The sequence below is a fragment of the Cottoperca gobio genome, chromosome 12 (genome assembly GCF_900634415.1).
Source record: "Cottoperca gobio chromosome 12, fCotGob3.1, whole genome shotgun sequence".
NCBI classification, from domain to species: domain Eukaryota; kingdom Metazoa; phylum Chordata; class Actinopteri; order Perciformes; family Bovichtidae; genus Cottoperca; species Cottoperca gobio.
The window spans coordinates 16,699,781-16,718,108 of NC_041366.1; the positions used below are offsets into that span (position 1 = coordinate 16,699,781).

At 39.3% G+C, this 18,328-nt stretch overlaps 1 protein-coding gene across 2 annotated transcripts in view; it reads left to right on the forward strand.

Annotated features, from left to right (window-relative positions):
• The window catches only part of ccbe1 (collagen and calcium binding EGF domains 1), a 32,759-nt gene extending 21,997 nt beyond the window's left edge, over positions 1 to 10,762 (forward strand). The window contains exons 5-11 of one of the 2 annotated variants that reach the window (XM_029445335.1): positions 636 to 773; positions 2,114 to 2,223; positions 3,595 to 3,703; positions 4,291 to 4,430; positions 5,906 to 5,941; positions 9,009 to 9,044; positions 9,458 to 10,762. In XM_029445335.1, the coding sequence (XP_029301195.1) occupies positions 636 to 773; positions 2,114 to 2,223; positions 3,595 to 3,703; positions 4,291 to 4,430; positions 5,906 to 5,941; positions 9,009 to 9,044; positions 9,458 to 9,724 (836 nt within the window). In that variant the 3' untranslated portion in view covers positions 9,725 to 10,762. The remainder of the gene's footprint in view (positions 1 to 635; positions 774 to 2,113; positions 2,224 to 3,594; positions 3,704 to 4,290; positions 4,431 to 5,905; positions 5,942 to 9,008; positions 9,045 to 9,457) is intronic. The other variant, XM_029445336.1, reaches the window with a different exon arrangement.
• The last annotated feature ends 7,566 nt before the right edge of the window (positions 10,763 to 18,328 follow it).

An 18,328-nucleotide genomic window follows, 5' to 3' on the forward strand; every position in this document is an offset into this window, starting at 1 on the left:
TCTATATATTGGATTGTTTTGGTGATTTCCGAATTTTAAAAACTGAGCTAACAGCAAAAAGCCTTCATCGTGAAATCAACTGCAGCAGAATGTGAGATTGCAGAATCGAGTGCCGAATTGACTTTACACTGCACATTGCACATTACATGGGTAAATGTTGGTGACTGTAGATATTGTAGGTTCAATTAGGCTTTTAACTAAAGCTCACGTACATTTGTCTTCTCTAACTCTGCTATGGCTCAGGAGGTAGCTCCGTCCACCAATCGGAAGGTTGGTGGTTCGATCCCGGGCCCCCGGTTTATCACTGCTGATGAGCAAGTGGTCCCTATTATTGAAGCCTCTGCCTCTGTAGGAATGTGTGTGTGAATGGGTGAATGCTGACTTGTGTTGTAAAAGCGCTTTGAGTAGAGGACTAGTAAAGCATATAAATGCAGTCCATTTATCAAATTTACTTTATGTTGCAGTTGACGTTCATATACTTTACAATCTATAATTTGAGCCAAGATGGTGGTAACAGAGAAAAAAGTGTGTTATTTTTAATATGTTATTGGATATGTGCGTGTTAAATTGACTCTGTCTTTCCTTAATTTGCTTATTGTTTCTCTTCTGTATGCGTTTGTCACTACAACATATAGACATCAACGAATGTGCAGACAAAAACATGACTACGTGCTCTCAGATCTGCGTCAATTCTGTGGGGGGCTACAGGTGTGAGTGTGAGAAAGACTATTTCCTGGAAGAAGATGGGAAAACATGCACCAAGGGGGAGAGAGGTGAGAACAGTATTTTTACTCAGACATTCTCTCTTTACTCAAGGGCACCTCTGACTGATGTGGAGCTGACCACACATTGTTATTTGGTGGGAGAAATAGAGATGAGGGGGCGGGGGGGGGGCTGCAAACACAGACACCTGGTAGTCATTACACATCCCAGCTCCTTGTGCATGTCAGAACAGTTCTGTCTCCCAAACTTACCGCTGCCCCCGTGACTCCTGGTCTTTTCTGATTTGCTGGATGCGTCTGAGGAAAACATAACAAGCGCTGCAGATGTTGATAAAGTCTTTTTCTGCCCCAGATTCAGTCGCCAATGAAGCGGTCAGGGGCTGCAGATTTGCTACTTCCTCCCATGAGTTTATCTTCCATTACATACTATAACATTTCAGGAGAAGCTGGAGAGTGAGAAACGATGGTTCATATAATCAAGCTCCTGCTTTATGTCCTGCTGCTTTTGTAACGTAGTGGGGAAATATTTTCCAGACACTTTCATGAAATATATGCATTCATAGAGCAGGGATCATTCTACTACAGGACGGAGACAACACCAGGAGACCCAGCCATGTCTGTGCTTCTCATGTTTTCTTTTCCTGTGTAAGGTTATTGCTTAGATTGTAATGTGATGTCTGAGTACAGACTGGTTAATGATGGAAAAAAGAATGAAAGAATGTTCAGATCTGCAAATATGTCGCTAGGGTTGTGATATTATGTTTTATGATGCTGTATCGATTCTCAAACACACTGTACATGTAGAAATGTGTGGTTCAAAGTGCACAAAACGTAGTGCTTTGGTAAATGCACATGCAGATCCCCTGCATAACAAAGGAAAACCTTATTGAAACTAAGATCTTATGCATATGGTGGTGTCCTCTTCATACTATGACAGTTGTTTTCTGTTATCTTGCTTACAGTGTTGCAATAAACGCAGTATATTGAATTGCAACCTCTGTATCATGATTCATATCGTATCACCAGATTCTTGTCAATACATAGCCTTAACGTAAATATGTAATCATATTGCATAATTTCCCTTACAGCAGAGCCCGTAGTCAGACATTAGTTCAGCACTAGTCTGCAGAGGCTCTGACACGTTTACTAGACCACCTTCTGGTCTACGTTAAGAACTGAAAGTGACCTGCATCGCTTGGGTCTCACAACTGAGTTATGCTGCACTGTATAAGCCACTCATCCTTTTAGTTAACCCATCAAACTATCACCAATTATGAGTTTTATTTTAATAGGATTGCTCTAACACTATTATGGATGATATTATTTTCTGATATAAAGCATTTCTGGTAGCTTTTTGTGACCAAAACCTTTTTTTGTTTCCCAATTCCCAGCAGTGCATCTCTTTGAGAAGTCCGACAACGCGATGAATGCTGGAACGTGCTCCGCCACATGTGACGATTTCCACCAGATCAGGATGTCTGTCCTGCAGCTTAAACAGAAGGTAAGGGTCAGACATTAAAACACATTTCTATCATACAAATATAAAATGTAATCCATGCAATGTAGCTGTAATGCTACGCTACAATCATAATCCTGCATCCTGAAACCATGCAGCTGTTACTAGTATTCAATGGTTGACTGCTAAAAGGCCCCAGTGAGCATTAAACACACCTCCTTGATTCAGCTAAATGTAAATATCTGCAGAACTGCCATGTTTCTTTATTCCAATCTAAAGATCTCGCCTTATCTCCAGGGAATCCATACCTTTATCGGAATCCGACATTATTTCAGAAACGACAGCAGGCGGAATTTTACAACTTCCTTGTGATTTATTGTAGCACTTTATTTCCTAATAAAAGAAATGTCTGAAACAACTTCCTTTACTGTGGCTGGTAGATTTCTTCCAGAAGTGGGAATTGGTGGGCAATTTGTGTGAAACGCAACAGTGGGGTTACATGTCCCTGCGTGTAATCACAGGCGTCTGAACCTATCTGAGCACGAGTCTGTCAACAGTGGCACTCAACACCTCCGGCTGTAACACATTATATATTGCTTCCAGCTGTGTGGTCGAGGGGCTCACGCAGCTATAAAAAAAAATAAAAATACGGTATATTATTACAGTATATGAGTGAAGTATAGTGTCATTTACTCGTAACAAGGTTAGAGTGTGAATGTTGGATCACACTGTGGTTCAAACACCTGTGCCCAAGGTCACAGGCTGCAGTCTCGCATAATGCTCAGTGATCAGCAGGTGAGCCACCACCTCGCTCAGTGTGTGTGTGTGTGTGTGTGTGTGTGTGTGTGTGTGTGTGTGTGTGTGTGTGTGTGTGTGTGTGTGTGTGTGTGTGTGTGTGTGTGTGTGTGTGTGCATGAATTCTGATTTTTAGGGCCTTTGCAGCATAGCGAGGTCTTTCACGTGTTTCCCTCTGGGATTGCCGGATCCACATGATGTTATACGGAGATCAAAGATAACTTTTCCCAAGGATGGCATTTAGCATACAGAGCAGCAGCTCTCCTGGGCTTGCTGAATAATGTAGCGGTTGTCTGGCCCGCCATCTGTCTGGGTTCACAGCTTGTAGCAGATGGAAGATCAGCTTCCATCGTTGGCAGTATATATCATTTTAACATAATCTTACTTGAAGTTGACCCTTCAGTGTGTAATTTTCCTGTCCTGTTGTTGACGCTGCAGAACTTTATTAATCATTGTATGTAAAACCATTTTAAGAATGACAACCAAACAAACAAAACAAAGACTTTTATCCAATGAGAGAATATGTGTTTTTGATGACCGTGCTCTTTCTTTAATGCGTCACTCATTCAGTTATTTGTAGTTGACTTGTCATTGACCTTATGTTCTGCATCCTTATTCAAGATGGCCGTGCTGTCAAACAGTGCTGACGTCCCTGAGCAGATGACCAGCGAGAAAATCCTGACGTCGCCTATATTTTTACCAGGACCTTCAGGTCTCCCTGGTCCTCCAGGTAAACATATGAAGACTAAAGATAATAAAACGGTGTCAGAGTCTGTATAAGGAAACTAAAAGAGTGCTAAAGGTCCTTTGAGGCTGGACACAGCGGCGCTTTAAGCTAAGTGCTAACCTGAGCATGCTGACAGCGACAACGTTTAACATGTTCACCATCTTAGTTTGGCGTGTGAGCATGCTAACATTTCCCCATTAGCACTAAACACAAAGTGCATCTGACGCTGATGGGAATGCCATTAGCTTTGCAGGTATTTGGTCATCAACCAATATTTTTGAACAAATTACAAATAAAGGCGGTGATTGTAGAGGAAAGGTTCAGGGGTCACAAACGTTAACGTTGTAGTGGCATTAGAGAAAAAGTCAGGTGATCACCAAGGTCATTAGAATTCCTAATCTGCGAACCGTGAATGTTGTACTATAGTTTGTGCCAAAGTATCCAATAGATGTTGAGATGTCGCACCAAAGAAATGAGAACTTTGACCTGGTGCTCGAGGAATAGTTAGAGGATTAAAATGTCATGGCAGAGACAACACTGTCGTCTCTAGAGCCTTTAGCATTTAATATATATAGTCTGTATTGTTTTAGGTGATCCAGGACGAGAAGGTCCTCCAGGACTTACAGGACTGCTGGGGCCCCCTGGACCTCCTGGTCCCAGGGGCTTGATGGGACCCATTGGACCTACACCGGACCTGTACCACATCAAACGGGGCCCCAGAGGACCCGTGGTGAGTTATTATGAGTAATTGTGTTTTAATCGACTCTGAAACCCAAATGGTTCAGCCCAGATAGAATAGAGACCTTTACTCAGCATTTTACATCCATTTTTATTTGTCACATTCCTCAGATTTAACAGTATAGCCATCTGAATCAGCAATTATGTGTGTGTGTGTGTGTGTGTTCTGACGGTGACCTCCACTGCTCTGAGTTATACTTCTCCATCTTTGCCTTTTTATGTTCTGTTGGTTCAGTTCCACACTTAGCAACATAATTACTAAATGACACTGAATGAAAAGCTCTTTTTTTACTTTGGTCTTTGTTGTAGATTTACATTTTTCCACCAAAATGATCCATGTAATTTAGTAATCCGACAACGTGACACAGGCCCCAGGAAAGCTGTGATTGATTTGTCTTTATAGGGGAGGCATGAGCAGGGAGCAACCAAGTATCTCCTGCCTTTCGACTGACACAATTCAGAAAGACGAGAAAAAAAAACCTCCCTTCAGTCACCCTCTTAAAGAAAAATCACACTCCTGCAAGGTGAAAAAGGATGACACACTGTAATGGCAATAATAACAAAGAAGGCAGAATCCATTTACAGCTTTAGTTGTTTTCTTTGGCTCGCTGCCTTTTTGTGCAGCGCTCGGTCTTTGCCTGCGTGTTAAAGTGTGGGATCTAAATCAAGAATGTGCAGGATGTGGCCATAGAGACATATTTCTAGTTTTTTAATGCTCGAGTATTTATGCAATCTCCTTATTGATATATCCGGCCATCAACACTTGCAATTAGTTACTGTTTATCACAATCTGCACCATGCCAAACCAACAACTCAGGGAAGTATAATAAAGTGATCTATTGCTTTCTGTGTGCGTGTGACATTTGGATGTGTGTTTTAATTCCCAACTCTTTATATTCATGACCCGTTAATACATTTAATCATTGCACATGCTAGTGAGGTCTGACCTAAAGGGAGTCGTCCTTCTCTTCACACACAAAGAAAAACCTGATTTAAATTCTGTGCACAGTTGGGAGGTTTGGCCACCGGGTCACATGTGTTCGACTGCATGTCAGGCTTTCGGAGATGATGAATAGGGTTTAGTGTGTGTGTGACTCACCGACTTGATACTGATCTGAATATTGGCCGTACTCCCTAAACAATATCTTCACACTTCTTTAATGATGATTTTCCCAGGAAAGGGATCAAAGCGCTCTCTACCATCGAGCTGAACTCAAAAGCGGCCCGGAGGCAGACACAAAGTTAATCTTACATAATCGTCGGTGGAGTCAGTTTTGAGTTTCAATAGATTTCGAATAATGAGTTTTCGATATTAAATTGAACATTAACACATTTCTGGGTGCAAGGTCCCGACATTACTTCACAGTATTCAGCTGTATGTCTCTGGAGTGTGAAAGGAAACTAAATATGCATAACATGATAGAAACGGATATGAAATGCACTTTGTTTGTTTTTTTCAATTAACAGGGGCCTCCGGGAGCAGCAGGAAAAGATGGCCTAAAGGTGAGGTCAGATGCTATTTTGTCACCTAATCCTGTCCTATCTGTATAACACAACTTTTCTGCAAGAAGCAACTATTCTAGACAAGAGCCTCTTTTTTCAGCTGCGTGTTGTAGAACAGTGGTCCAGCATGTTGCCCCTCAGGCAGAGGAGTCATTAATGTTGGCAGCAGAATTCGACTCTTGGCTTGCTGAACAAGGCCTCTCTCAAAGGAACGATAAGAAAGACATGCAGAAGGTTTATATGTACCAACGAGATGCATTTGACTCATCTGCCAACACCAGGTCTATAGAAAGATATTTCTCAATAGCCAACTTATCCACATTTATACAGGGTAAAACCACAAACCAGGTGCCAGGGTTCTCACAAAAACCTCAGTTTGTCACTGCACATGTTAGGATCACTGCGGGTTGCTACAAGTTGAGAGAGGAAGACCGCTGTGCCAGACAGCAATTGGCACATTTTAAAAGGCTCTTGTTGGGAATTCTTATTAGTGTGATTTGGTGGGAAGGTTTCTCAATGTTGGCACAAGCAGAGCATTATTATTTGGTATCTGAGTCGTCATGTTAAGGTTCCCGGTACACGAGCAACTTGGGTCAAACTTGTCAAATTTAGTAGTTTCTCGGATTTTAGATTTAGATTCACAGAATTGACCCAATTCATAAGAAGCTCAAACCAACAACATATCTGTTCAAGTGGCAACCCAGTAACTTCCTCCTGACCACCAGTGGGATGACTCTGGGCTATTGCGATTGTCTGGAATGTCCCATGGATTTTGTGAACAGAGCCTTTGGATCAGCTGACGAGAGGTAGTAACCATATTTCAAAAGGATAACTGGAATGTTCTCCCTCTGCTTTGCCTCCACGGGAAGCCGAGGGCAAAGTGTTTAAAAAAAAAAAAAAAAAAAGAGGCCCAAGCAGATGGTTAAGCTTCAGATTAAGGAGGCACAATGCAGATTCCACCATGGTTAGATTTGTGTTTGCATTTCTCACATTTTTTCTGTATTAAACCAGATTTGCTCGTGCATTATATTCCTAGAAAAAGAAAATGAAAGAGCAGCTGGGTTCAGACAAACACGATGGCATAATTGCTGTTTGCAGATGATGTTGTTTTGGCCTTCAGACATCTGCACTTTTGCTTTTGGAGCAGTTACAGCGACTTCCCTCATTCAGACATGGAGTACAAATGGAGAAGTTAAAATGTTATTTTCAGTAATGAAGATAAAGCAAATGATTTGAGATCGTGACAACATCTGTGGTTAAATGATGAGCTCAACTTCCTGGTAATCGTTGATTTGTCAGTAGATTGGTTGTGCAGTTTTTTTTTCTTTTTGGTGCCAAGGCTGACTTTCTATTACACGTTGTAACTCTGCTCCCAGTCTAAGTGGATTCTGACGAGTGACATCCTGCTGGATCACAGCCAGACGAGGTAGTTTTGGCAGCTTACGTGTGGTAGACTTGGAGACATGATGAGACCTAAAAGTGATTTGTAATCAGACAGGAATCTGGTTTTGGTAATATATAACAAAAACTGAAATTGATTGGTGATGAGATTTGCAAACTAGTATCTAGTTGTGTCTGACTTATTACATCTTTACATGATTACTGTGGTTTTGATCAATAATGTTTCAACAATGACCAGTCATCCATGTCACGCTGACTTAGAGAAGCACAAGGTATAAAAGCTGAAGAGATTCTGGTTTTGTTTTGGCTCATGCGTCGTGTTATACACGTAGCACTGTTTGCTTAGCTTGTGGATCACGTATGGAACAACTTAGGTGCATCTGCCTTATTGACATGGTACCTTGGTATTCTTTCAGAACAGCTTGGATGTTTGTGTGGATAGATTGGAGGTTGATGGTAATCTGTCTCTGAGTAACAAATCCAAACCATCTGCCAAAACACTCACAGCCCCAGTGTGACCCTGAGCCCGACTAACAACCACAGTGGTCAGGTCAATGTGTGTGTGTGTGTGTGTGTGTGTGCTACCGTAGGTCAAAAGGCTGCCATGATGCTTCAGTCGAGCTACACGTACAGTATGTTTTAGTGCTATATGAGCTTTTACATACACTGGTTTTAGTAATATATTTTGGGAAATACATGTTATTGAAGGTAGATGAATTGATACCACATTAACTACTGTCTGAAACTAGAGCAGGGATTCAATTAGCTTAGCTTATCTTAGCATAAAGACTAAATTCAAGGGGAAAGAAGCTAGCCTACTAGCACGTGTAAAGCTCATTAACATGTTGTATCACATCTGGAAAGTGTTTTCAGGTCGGTGCATTGATGAAGCTAACGAGCAACAACGTGTTAAAGACAGTTAGAATAGTTTTCAACTTCACAGAGAGCCATGCTAGCTGTTTACTTGCTCACCTACCAGCTCAACGCACAGGCATGACAATGCTTATAAATCCTCTCATCTAAATGAGAAAGTGAAGAAGCTTTTTTTTTTTTTTCTAAAATGTCAAACTATTCCTTTAACTGGCAGAGTCAATAATACAAAATTAAATCTGCTTTTAATCTTTCACAATACGTGTTTCTTTAAGATGATATGCTTGCTTATTCAGGCGTTTGAGGTTTTTCTCATCCTGATCTCAGGCTTCTCTTCCTTCCTGTATACTCATAACCTGACACGCCGGATGGTTTGTTACAGAGAACCATTAAAAAACTGTTTGGAAAAAAGGGCAGGCACTTTCAAAAAATACTTGGTAGGTGCTTGAATGTCGGGTGATTGATCTGTCAATCAAACTCTTTCTGAAGCCAGTTTGGGGAAGAGCACATTTTACAAAAATGTACTAAATTACTTGAAGCCTGACATCTTGCGATATATGATCCTGTAATTCTCGTGTGATCTCGTGTTATCGCGAGAGTCCAGCTGCCATGCAAGGAAAGCGGCCTAATATAATCGGTAGGTCAAGATCCCCTAACGTCTGGTTTCACGAGACTCCTAGTCCCCTCGCTCTTTAGAAAAAGTTCCCTCACTGGAATTATATGAATTCTTTTTGTGCTCCCCCCCCCCCCCCCTACTGTAATTCATGTAAGCTAAATAATTGTTTTGTTTCCCCAGGGGGGTAGAGGATCTCCCGGGCCTGTCGGACCACCAGTAAGATTCTGTCTATCTATATTGATGCCTCACTATTGTAACTTGTTACCATTATCCAGAACAAGTTAACCAAGAGCATGACTGGAAAACGGACCACTGTGGACTCTGAACATTAAACGACACAGTTAATGATACTGTCAAACTCAAAGTAAATAGTATCCAATACGGTGTAAGCATTATCCCTTAGATAAACACTGATGGTGCTAACGTTAACAAATCATGAGAAGGAGCTCAGTAGCCAGTGGCAGACAGTCAGTCCATTGATCAGCTGGATTCCTGTTGGGAGTAAATATAGAGATGCAGAAACATTTTTATATTTCTGTTACAAAGGAGAGTAACTTTAATTATATGTCCACAAATGATTTGTAAGATAATAAACTAAATATTTGTTGCATAATTCGTTTTTCCCCCAGGGCCCTCCAGGCTCCTTTGATTTCCTGCTCCTGCTGATGGCAGACATCCGTAACGACATCGCTGACCTGCAGAGCAAGGTGTACGGTCGACCGATGCACTCCCCAGGGGAGGACTTTCCTGCAGTCCCTGACAGCTGGCGGGACGACCAGGACAATCTGGAGGCGGGCTCAGGGGAGGACTACAAGGAGCCTACACCTCGAACAGCTGAAAGATCAAAGAAGAACAGGAAGAGGAAACCAGCGCGAGAGAGAACGGACTTTGACTAGAATATTTAAAGGGGGGTGGGTTTAAATAGTGTCAGGTGTAAATATTGAAGTGGTTTGCTTTTTTATTTAAACAGAATGCACTGTATGCCTTTTGATCACAGATGTTTATTTTTGTATGATATACAAGTTTGTGTGACTATTTTTTAACAAAATGAGTAGACTGTGCAAATGCATGTTTTTTTATTCTATATTTTTAGAAACATATGGTTCCTTCACGGCACATTAAACAAGTCTCATTAAAGCAGTTTTTATGTCTTTACTTTATGACGGTATATTATTCTGTTTCACACAAATTGTGTAAGAAAGGGAGCCAACCAATACCTAAATGAAAACACAGATTATGAACGATTCTTTCGCCCCATTGTCAACAAAGTGAATATTGGACCCATTTTTCATAAGACTCATAGAACACTTCCACAGAAATACACATACAAGGACAAAAAAGCTAAACAAAGATGGTTAAACATTAACAGAACTATTATGTTCATACAAGTAGGCGAATAAAATAGATGCATAATATAAATATACACAGTAAGATGTTGGATGGCTGATTGTTCTCCACCAGAGGGAGACATTCTCAAAGCCTCTTACAAGATTCTGGGTTACGTAAGTTATTTGCTGAACATTACTGAGAAATAAATGGCTGACTAATGACTCTCTAACACATGACCATATGATTACTCACTCTGATATATATTTAAAAAAAAGCAATGCTGCTAATAATTTAAACTCCAAATCAAGGATCCTGACTCAGAACATTTACATAACAATACATCTTCAGGTCAAATAATAATAATAATAATAATAATAATAATAATAATAATAATAATAATAATGTCAGTCTCGATATTTACGTAACCTTTTACATAATCACTGTAAAGAAAAGGGATGAAAATATTGTTAATCTTGCATCTTCTGTGTTTTTATTACAAAGCTTGGATGGTGTTTGAACTAAAAGTTATTTAGCATTGATGATAAGAAGTATAAAAACATCTATTTATTGTTTTAAACACCCGATAAATAAAACATTTTATGTTATTTAAACTGTGTTTTACTATACTCTTCTGTTAATACATCAGCCTCTAATACTCTAAACTGACTTTTTTATTATGGCATTTTATACTATGTTGTTTTTATAACTTTTGATGACGTACTATACAAAGACTTTTTATGACTTTTTTTTATGACATATTATACTATAACTTTTTCTGATATTCTATAGTATGACTTTTTAAGGACTTGTTTTCATGCCATACCATACTGTGACAATACGACGCTACAGGTGGTGGGGACAGCACATCACTAGCACTGAGGTGCCATCCATTGAAGGACCTCTACATCCAGCGGTGTAGGAAGAAGTCCAAAAAAGATCAATAGAGACCCCCCCACTCCAGCCACAAACTGTTGTACCTGCCATTGTCCGGCAGACGGGACAGCAGCATCCGGTCCTGCAACACCAGGCTCAGGGACAACTTCATACCACAGGACATAAGACATATATATATATATATATATATATATATATATATATATATATATATATATATATATATATATCTTCCCATTAAGCATATGCATCTACTACTTTCCTGTTTGCATTCAGTTTATACATTTGAAATACTGTCTGCGACAAATTGACCTTACTTTATTTTATATTTTATTTATGTTTGTATATTAGCCCAAATATTCTAACTTGCACTATTTTATTTCAAAAGATTCTCATTTTTATTTTTTTACTTGTGTGAATTTCATTGCAAACGACTGCTTCGTTAAAATTGTTGTGCATATGATAATAAAACCTTGAAACTTGAACCTCTGACTTATTTATGACATACTATACTATAAATGTTCTTTTTACTTTTTGTTTTATACTTTGACTTTTATTTTATGACTTACTTTTTTTTACGACATTCTGTATAACTACTTTTTATGACTTTTTAATTACATAATATACTATAACATTTAATATATAAAATGTTATGACATACTGTACTGTACTTTTTATGACATACCTTATCATGACTTTTATGAATGTAAATGCTAAATCGGGGGACGTACAGTAGCAGTAGTGTTACCAATCAAATTAAAGATGTTCATGACTGTTTAAAGCTTTAAATGATATACTTATATTGTTCATCTTTATCATTTTATAATCTGGCAACACCAATAGAATTATACAATGTAACATCATTAGATTAATCTATTTTTTTTAATTGTTGTATATGCAGCTGTTAAAGCTCCACTTTATAGAAGTATCTTTATAGTATAATAATAGTTTATAGTGTGGTCTTGGCACTTACCGCTCCTTCTTCCACCACTGTCCTCCAGTCATTCAGTCCCCCTCTACCTCCACTCGGGGGCAGTCATCTCTCAGTCAGTGTACATTATGCACTGTGTGATTAAACCACTTTGAATGATGCACAGCACACAGTGTGCAGTGACCTCATTAAACTGTGCAGTGTAGTTCACAGAGAAGCACGTGATGATAATCAAAACACAATTATGAATAAAGCTTTGTGGAGATGTTCACCCAGCGTGGGTAATGTGTGTTTTCTTGTTTATTTTCAGACTCAATGACTGAAATTAGATGTTCTTATGCAACCAGATTCAACATCTTTCCTCTGAAAGATTGGTCGACGACCAGTGATCACATTAACTCAAAAAGACCAATTTGGCTGTCTCTGTCTTAGTAATTGTTGTCACCAGTCTGTGAGAACCTGTTGCATTTTGCTCCTGGAAGCAAAGCATTAGTCTGGAACATCACAACCAAACATCACTGATGCTCTTTGTTTTCAACTAAAACTAATATAATAATTAAAACCATTCCAAACATCATTTCATCAACAGCAGCAAACAAAAACACATTTCTTCATTTCTTCCATGTAAAACACTACGTCATGATGCCACCTTCATTGAACACTACGTCATTCTTGACATGATGCATATTGGTTTCACAATGAACCCATTTTCACAGAACATGTCAGGATTTGCATTTGATTAAAGTGGACCCGAGATTAAAGTCCTGTGCACATCCTTTTAACAAGCTTGGGTCGTCTCGCCCGGGTAAAGAAGACAGAAGAAAAAAAACTTGGCATTATATTTCTCTAAAATCCCTTCTGGAAGTAATTAATCACCATCATGCGAGGGCAAGCCTTAAAAGATTTCCAATATTTGCTGAAGTGCCCCCTTGTTCCTAATTATATCTCCCTGCTTGTCCCCCTCATTATTTAGAACCACCCACAAAAAGATGCAACTCTGAATGGGGACACCCCCAGCCCCCTTTCCAAAGAAAATGTTTAATAGTGAATGAATGAGTGAGTTACTGTGCTGCGATAAAGGCCCTAATGAGGTAATTTTATTAGTAGCAGTTGTTGGAAACCGATGGAGGAAACACACAGATTGAGGCAGCAAAGAGAAAATTAGTGTTACCCAATTCATTCATTAATGCATTCGTGTGGGCAGCAAATTAACTGCCCCAAAAATCCCCCATTCAGGGAAGATTATGATGAAAAAAATACATTGTTGCCCTCCGACGTAATTACAAGACACTGCAAATTCAATTCTAATGAGGCGAAAGGCACCCCCTTAACATACATCCCCTATTTCCCCTCTGAAAGGGCTTACTCTCGTTGAGGCCTAAGTTTAAGGAAGTATTGAGAGTGAAGGAGACAATAATGAGAGATCGGCCTGGCCTTAAGTGCTTTATATGCTACGAGCAGGTAGAGAGGATTGAATGGCTCTCTTTCTGGGACTCCTGGGGGGCCTGTCTTCCCAGCACAACAACACTTGGCCCTGAGAAAAGGGTCCGCTGAGGAGCCTGGAGAGAGAATGGACCTGTGCTGCAGCGGGTCAAAGTGAATGGCCACAAGTTCTTCAATGATTACAAACTCTGTTGTGCCAGCCCGGGCTACACACATGTACACAAACACACACACACACACACACACACACCGAAACACACGTAGACAGCCCTCACCCTTCCACCTCTCCCTCTCATTGAGTTATCTTTACTCAGGCTTTGTCTCCTCTAATTGGAGCTGATGAGGGACTAATTGGTAGCTTTTTTACAACACCCAGTACTTAAGCAATGGCAAGCCGAGGGAGGCAGTACGAGCAGAGTTAATGAGAGGCTTTGCACAAATAAAAGCTTTAAAATGGGCCTGTTTCACAGAATGGGAGAAAAGGAAAGTTGAGAATATCTTTTGTGTCCTCTACATCTTTCACTTATGTGCAGGTATCTGAAAAGAAGAGGGAGTGGTGGAGGGCACACAGTGGATGCCGAAACGTTGAGCACTTGTGCGCATAAAGGGATCTGTCCTGTATTGTTTGGGGCCCATCGTTTAGTGTGTCTGTTAATAATGAGAGAGGACTGCTCTTCAAATGAATGTGGCAAAGTCCTTAGTGGACAATAAGTGCCCTCTCTTGGCTGGACCACACTGGACCGTGTTGAAGCAATCTGGAATAAAGGTTTAGTCCTTCTGCATTGTTGAGGGTGAGTATGTGGCCTATGTGCGCAGAATTGAGCCAACAAATAATACAGCAGCAAAGGCAGTCTACGCAGCTCTGGTGTGCAGTAATCATTCAAAGGTAGTTTGAAATGATCTTTATCAAAATATGGTTTTACCTACAATACGTGGGACTCGTGTCTCCTGTTGGACGCACGTTCACGGCAGGTGACATTGCAGAAACATTGATGGAAAATCAAGCTCACCGGATGGTAATTAAAGATAAAAATCACACTCTCCTCACTCTCCTCTAGGGCTAGTGAGAGATTTGCATCATGGTGGTAAACTTAAGAGCACAGCGGGTTAAACCACAGGACATTTCCTTAGCTTGCAGTCGTCTCAGCAGACATTTTGTTTGTGTGATAATAGGTTGCTTTGTGCTTTTCAGGTATGAATAAACACCATGAGGCAATAGGCTTCATTTAACTAAGCTGTGGTGTCACACCAGGAGGGGACAAGCCACTCTCCCTTTCCCCCTAATGTGACATGGGTAACACAAACATCTTTAGATCCTCCAGGGACAAGTAACCCCATGTGCAACACAACTGGTCTTTGTTTTATCTGATTAGGCCGGTTTAGGATCTCTAAATGTTGACTCATCCAAATGTTGGCTTAAAAAACACACAGCTACTGGAGGTGAATGTTAAGACATTAGCTTTAATGTGGTCAAAGTTAAGGAATTAACAGATCGAACTGTGCGTTCAGTGACGGCAGATTGATTAAAAAAATGTCCAAATACATCCAAATATATACTTAAAATACAGTATTATTTAAATATCACTCGTTCAGGCCCCAGTAACTCTTACCAAAGCTACGATTACTACAACATCCTATAATTCACTGGCCAAATATTTGTGCTGACTCATGTGATAGGCTATTCACAGTCTCAGTGACCCATTAACATCCTACAGGTTCCCATTGTCCACCACTAAATGGAAACATTAGCATTGCTATTGTTATTTAAATCCTACATTTCCTTACAAAGAGTGTGGTTTAACTCTCTAATGAGGACTTCCTCACACAAAGGACAGAGGCCTCTATTTTCTCTGCTCTCTAAATCTACTGGTAACCTGTTACTTTTCAAGAGTTTTAAATGTTACATTAGCGTTAGCATCTCATTTATAATTTAATGCACTCTACTTTAGTTTTTTTATATACATGCTGTCATTCTTCACTGTACTCACTCATACTCATCACTGTCCTAATTTACACATAGAGATTGCTACTTTTCAGCGTTGCATATTAGCTCCTCTGATACAGGTTTATGTCTGTACTGCCACTGTGAGCCTAGCTATACCATTCCTGTCATAACATGAGAGGGAAAACATATTTTGCATCAGTTATTCATTCGTAAATTGGTGCAGAATCAGAACTTCTGTCGTAAAAATAAACATAATACAAAAGATATTTTGTGTGATTATTTTTAATTTAATTTCTCTGTGGAATAACCAGATTGACCGAGTATCAACTATTCATGAAGTAAAAACAAATGTGTGGAAATTATGTAAATGTAGTTCTGCTCATCCATCCATAATCTGGCTCCAACAGAGGGAATATCTATTTTTAATATATTCTCATACCTTCTACTAGCAAGTATTAAGTGTGTAAATATGATTTGAAAAAAAACAAACCATTTTGTCCAGGAGAGAGTGGACTAGATAGTGTTTAGGTGTATTCTGATTGGCTCTATTATTGTCAAAAATAAATTAATATGTAAAAAACCTTCCAAATAAATAAAAGAGCATCCCCGTTCATATGTGTAGCATGAGAAAATGTGTCTTTAATTACTGCAACGTAAAACCTGATGGCTGTAAACCTGTGCACATCAGTCCTTGCCATTTGCTGATCATTTGCCATAATAGCCAAAATCCCTAGATTAGTGTCACCACAATGGTCTGTTTTGTTCTACGGTTCGTTCCTGAACCCGTAATCACAAGCCCTCACGGAAAGAGATGCTGCACCTCCAGAAGCAATGGGAAGAAGCTGGCTGAAAGTAAATAGAAAGCGAGTCAAATTGTGTTATCTGCCGTCTCCCACTGAGGCTTTCAGACTGCAGAGAAAGCTCCAGCAGCTACGTCACTTAACCTTTCTCTGACCCCGTGCAGGCTGACGAGCCGCTCGTTGTTACAGTGTGAGTCTTTGATTGCTAATTCAGCTAATTTGTAGATCATGTGTGTAGGTCTGGTGCAATCTGTGCAGGATTTAGTAAAGATAAAGAGAAGTGTCAGACGTTTCACACATTAACATTCTTCACATATAAAACTGACGTTGTTTTTATTCGTCCCACTGAAATAACATAATAATATAGGTATTAAACTACCAAAATACATTTAAATAATGTATGAATTAAAGCAACTAACACTGGACTCCTGATGCCAATATTGAATTTTGAGTTAAAAACTAAAATATATGAATATTTGGTGTATAATGGTATATCGGCCAATGTTAACATTTTTTAAGATAAACACATAACATTAAAAAAATATCCCTTAAATAAATGTTCTTAAAGAAAACAACATTAGCATTAGTACAAGCAGTAGATTAGTATTACCATTAGCAGGCTGGTAGTGTTAGTATCAGCATTTGTGTTTGTGGTATAAGTATTAGTGGGAGGTAACACACATATTGTATACTATGCACTATTAATATAAAACCAAATAACTTAACATATTTCAATTTCAAGTACATTTTTTGATACATTAAGTAACTTTCATCACGTACACTTACTGCAAGATAACTTTATTCAGGAATATGCAACATGTGAGCACAATATAAGTTTATGTTTTGACATGTTGGGCCCCTATATAAACCAGGGCCACAGGACCATTGGACATCCCACATTAGTTGAAATTGTACTTTAGTGGTGCTAATTCTCTAACACATTTGCAATAAGTCTTTTTCACAGCAAACATTTTGACTTGTCACAGTAGAAAAAGCAACGATAGCTCCGTTCTGATCTTCTTTGGAGTGTTGGTCAGATAAAACAAGACATTTAATGACATCATATTTTGCACTATATTTCTGATACAACATTAGTATTAGTGTTAGTATTAGTGTACTAGTCTTGTCAGTATATTAGAAATACTGAATGAATGCACCAGCCATACTGAAAAACAATGTCTAGCGGTATAAGTCTAACACCCAGAACTTTGTACAGCAGTGTGACAGACATCATCTCAACCTCAACACAAACAAAACAGAGGAGATGGTGTTTGACCCCAAGACTCTTGGTGATCACTCACCAGTGGTCATCTCTGACCATACCATAGTGCAGCTGGACTACAGGTACCTGGGCATCCACCTGTCTCGCAAAGGGGTTGTCCATGCAGAGGATGTCTGCTCCAGGGTGCAACAGAGGCTCATACAGACAGCCATGATCATCAACCGTCAACATCCCAGTCTTCATGCTATTTTTCAACAAACCATAATCAGGCAGGACCAAAAAATCATCTCAGTTCCAACTCATGTTCTTAATCTTCACCCCGAGTATCAGTTCCTCCCCTACAGGCACCACCGTTTCAAACACTCCTTTGTCCGCCTGTCTATTAAATCCCTTAACACCACACAGGCTGCAATATGTGTACAGTATGCGATGTTATATATTGTACTATGTGTGCATTTCTTTCCATGTAGATGGGCATGTGAAATGGATGGATGATTATATGTGTTGTCTTATTTACTGCTGTTTTGCTGTGATTTTATAGTGCAGTAATGTGAAATAAAGTCTATCTTATCGTATCTTACTATTAGCTTTAGTATTAGCATTAGTATTTTTGACAATGTACAAAAATGTTAAATGCAATTTGAAAAATTATGAGAGGCATTTTTAACTACTTTCTGACATTTTATGCTAAAGTTTAGCATTTAAAATGTTAAACATTTATAAATCAAGAAAATAATTGGCGGATTAATCGATGATGAAAAACAAACGTGGCAGCCTTAATTTGTATGCACCTACCCTTGATATATATATTTAATATCTGTATATTTTATCATTACTTGATTTAGCTGACAACGTGACGTGTGTACAGGACGCTGTAACCTTTAAAAAAAGAAAGAAGAAGAAGAACAGAGAAAAAAGGATCACAACGACGGACCA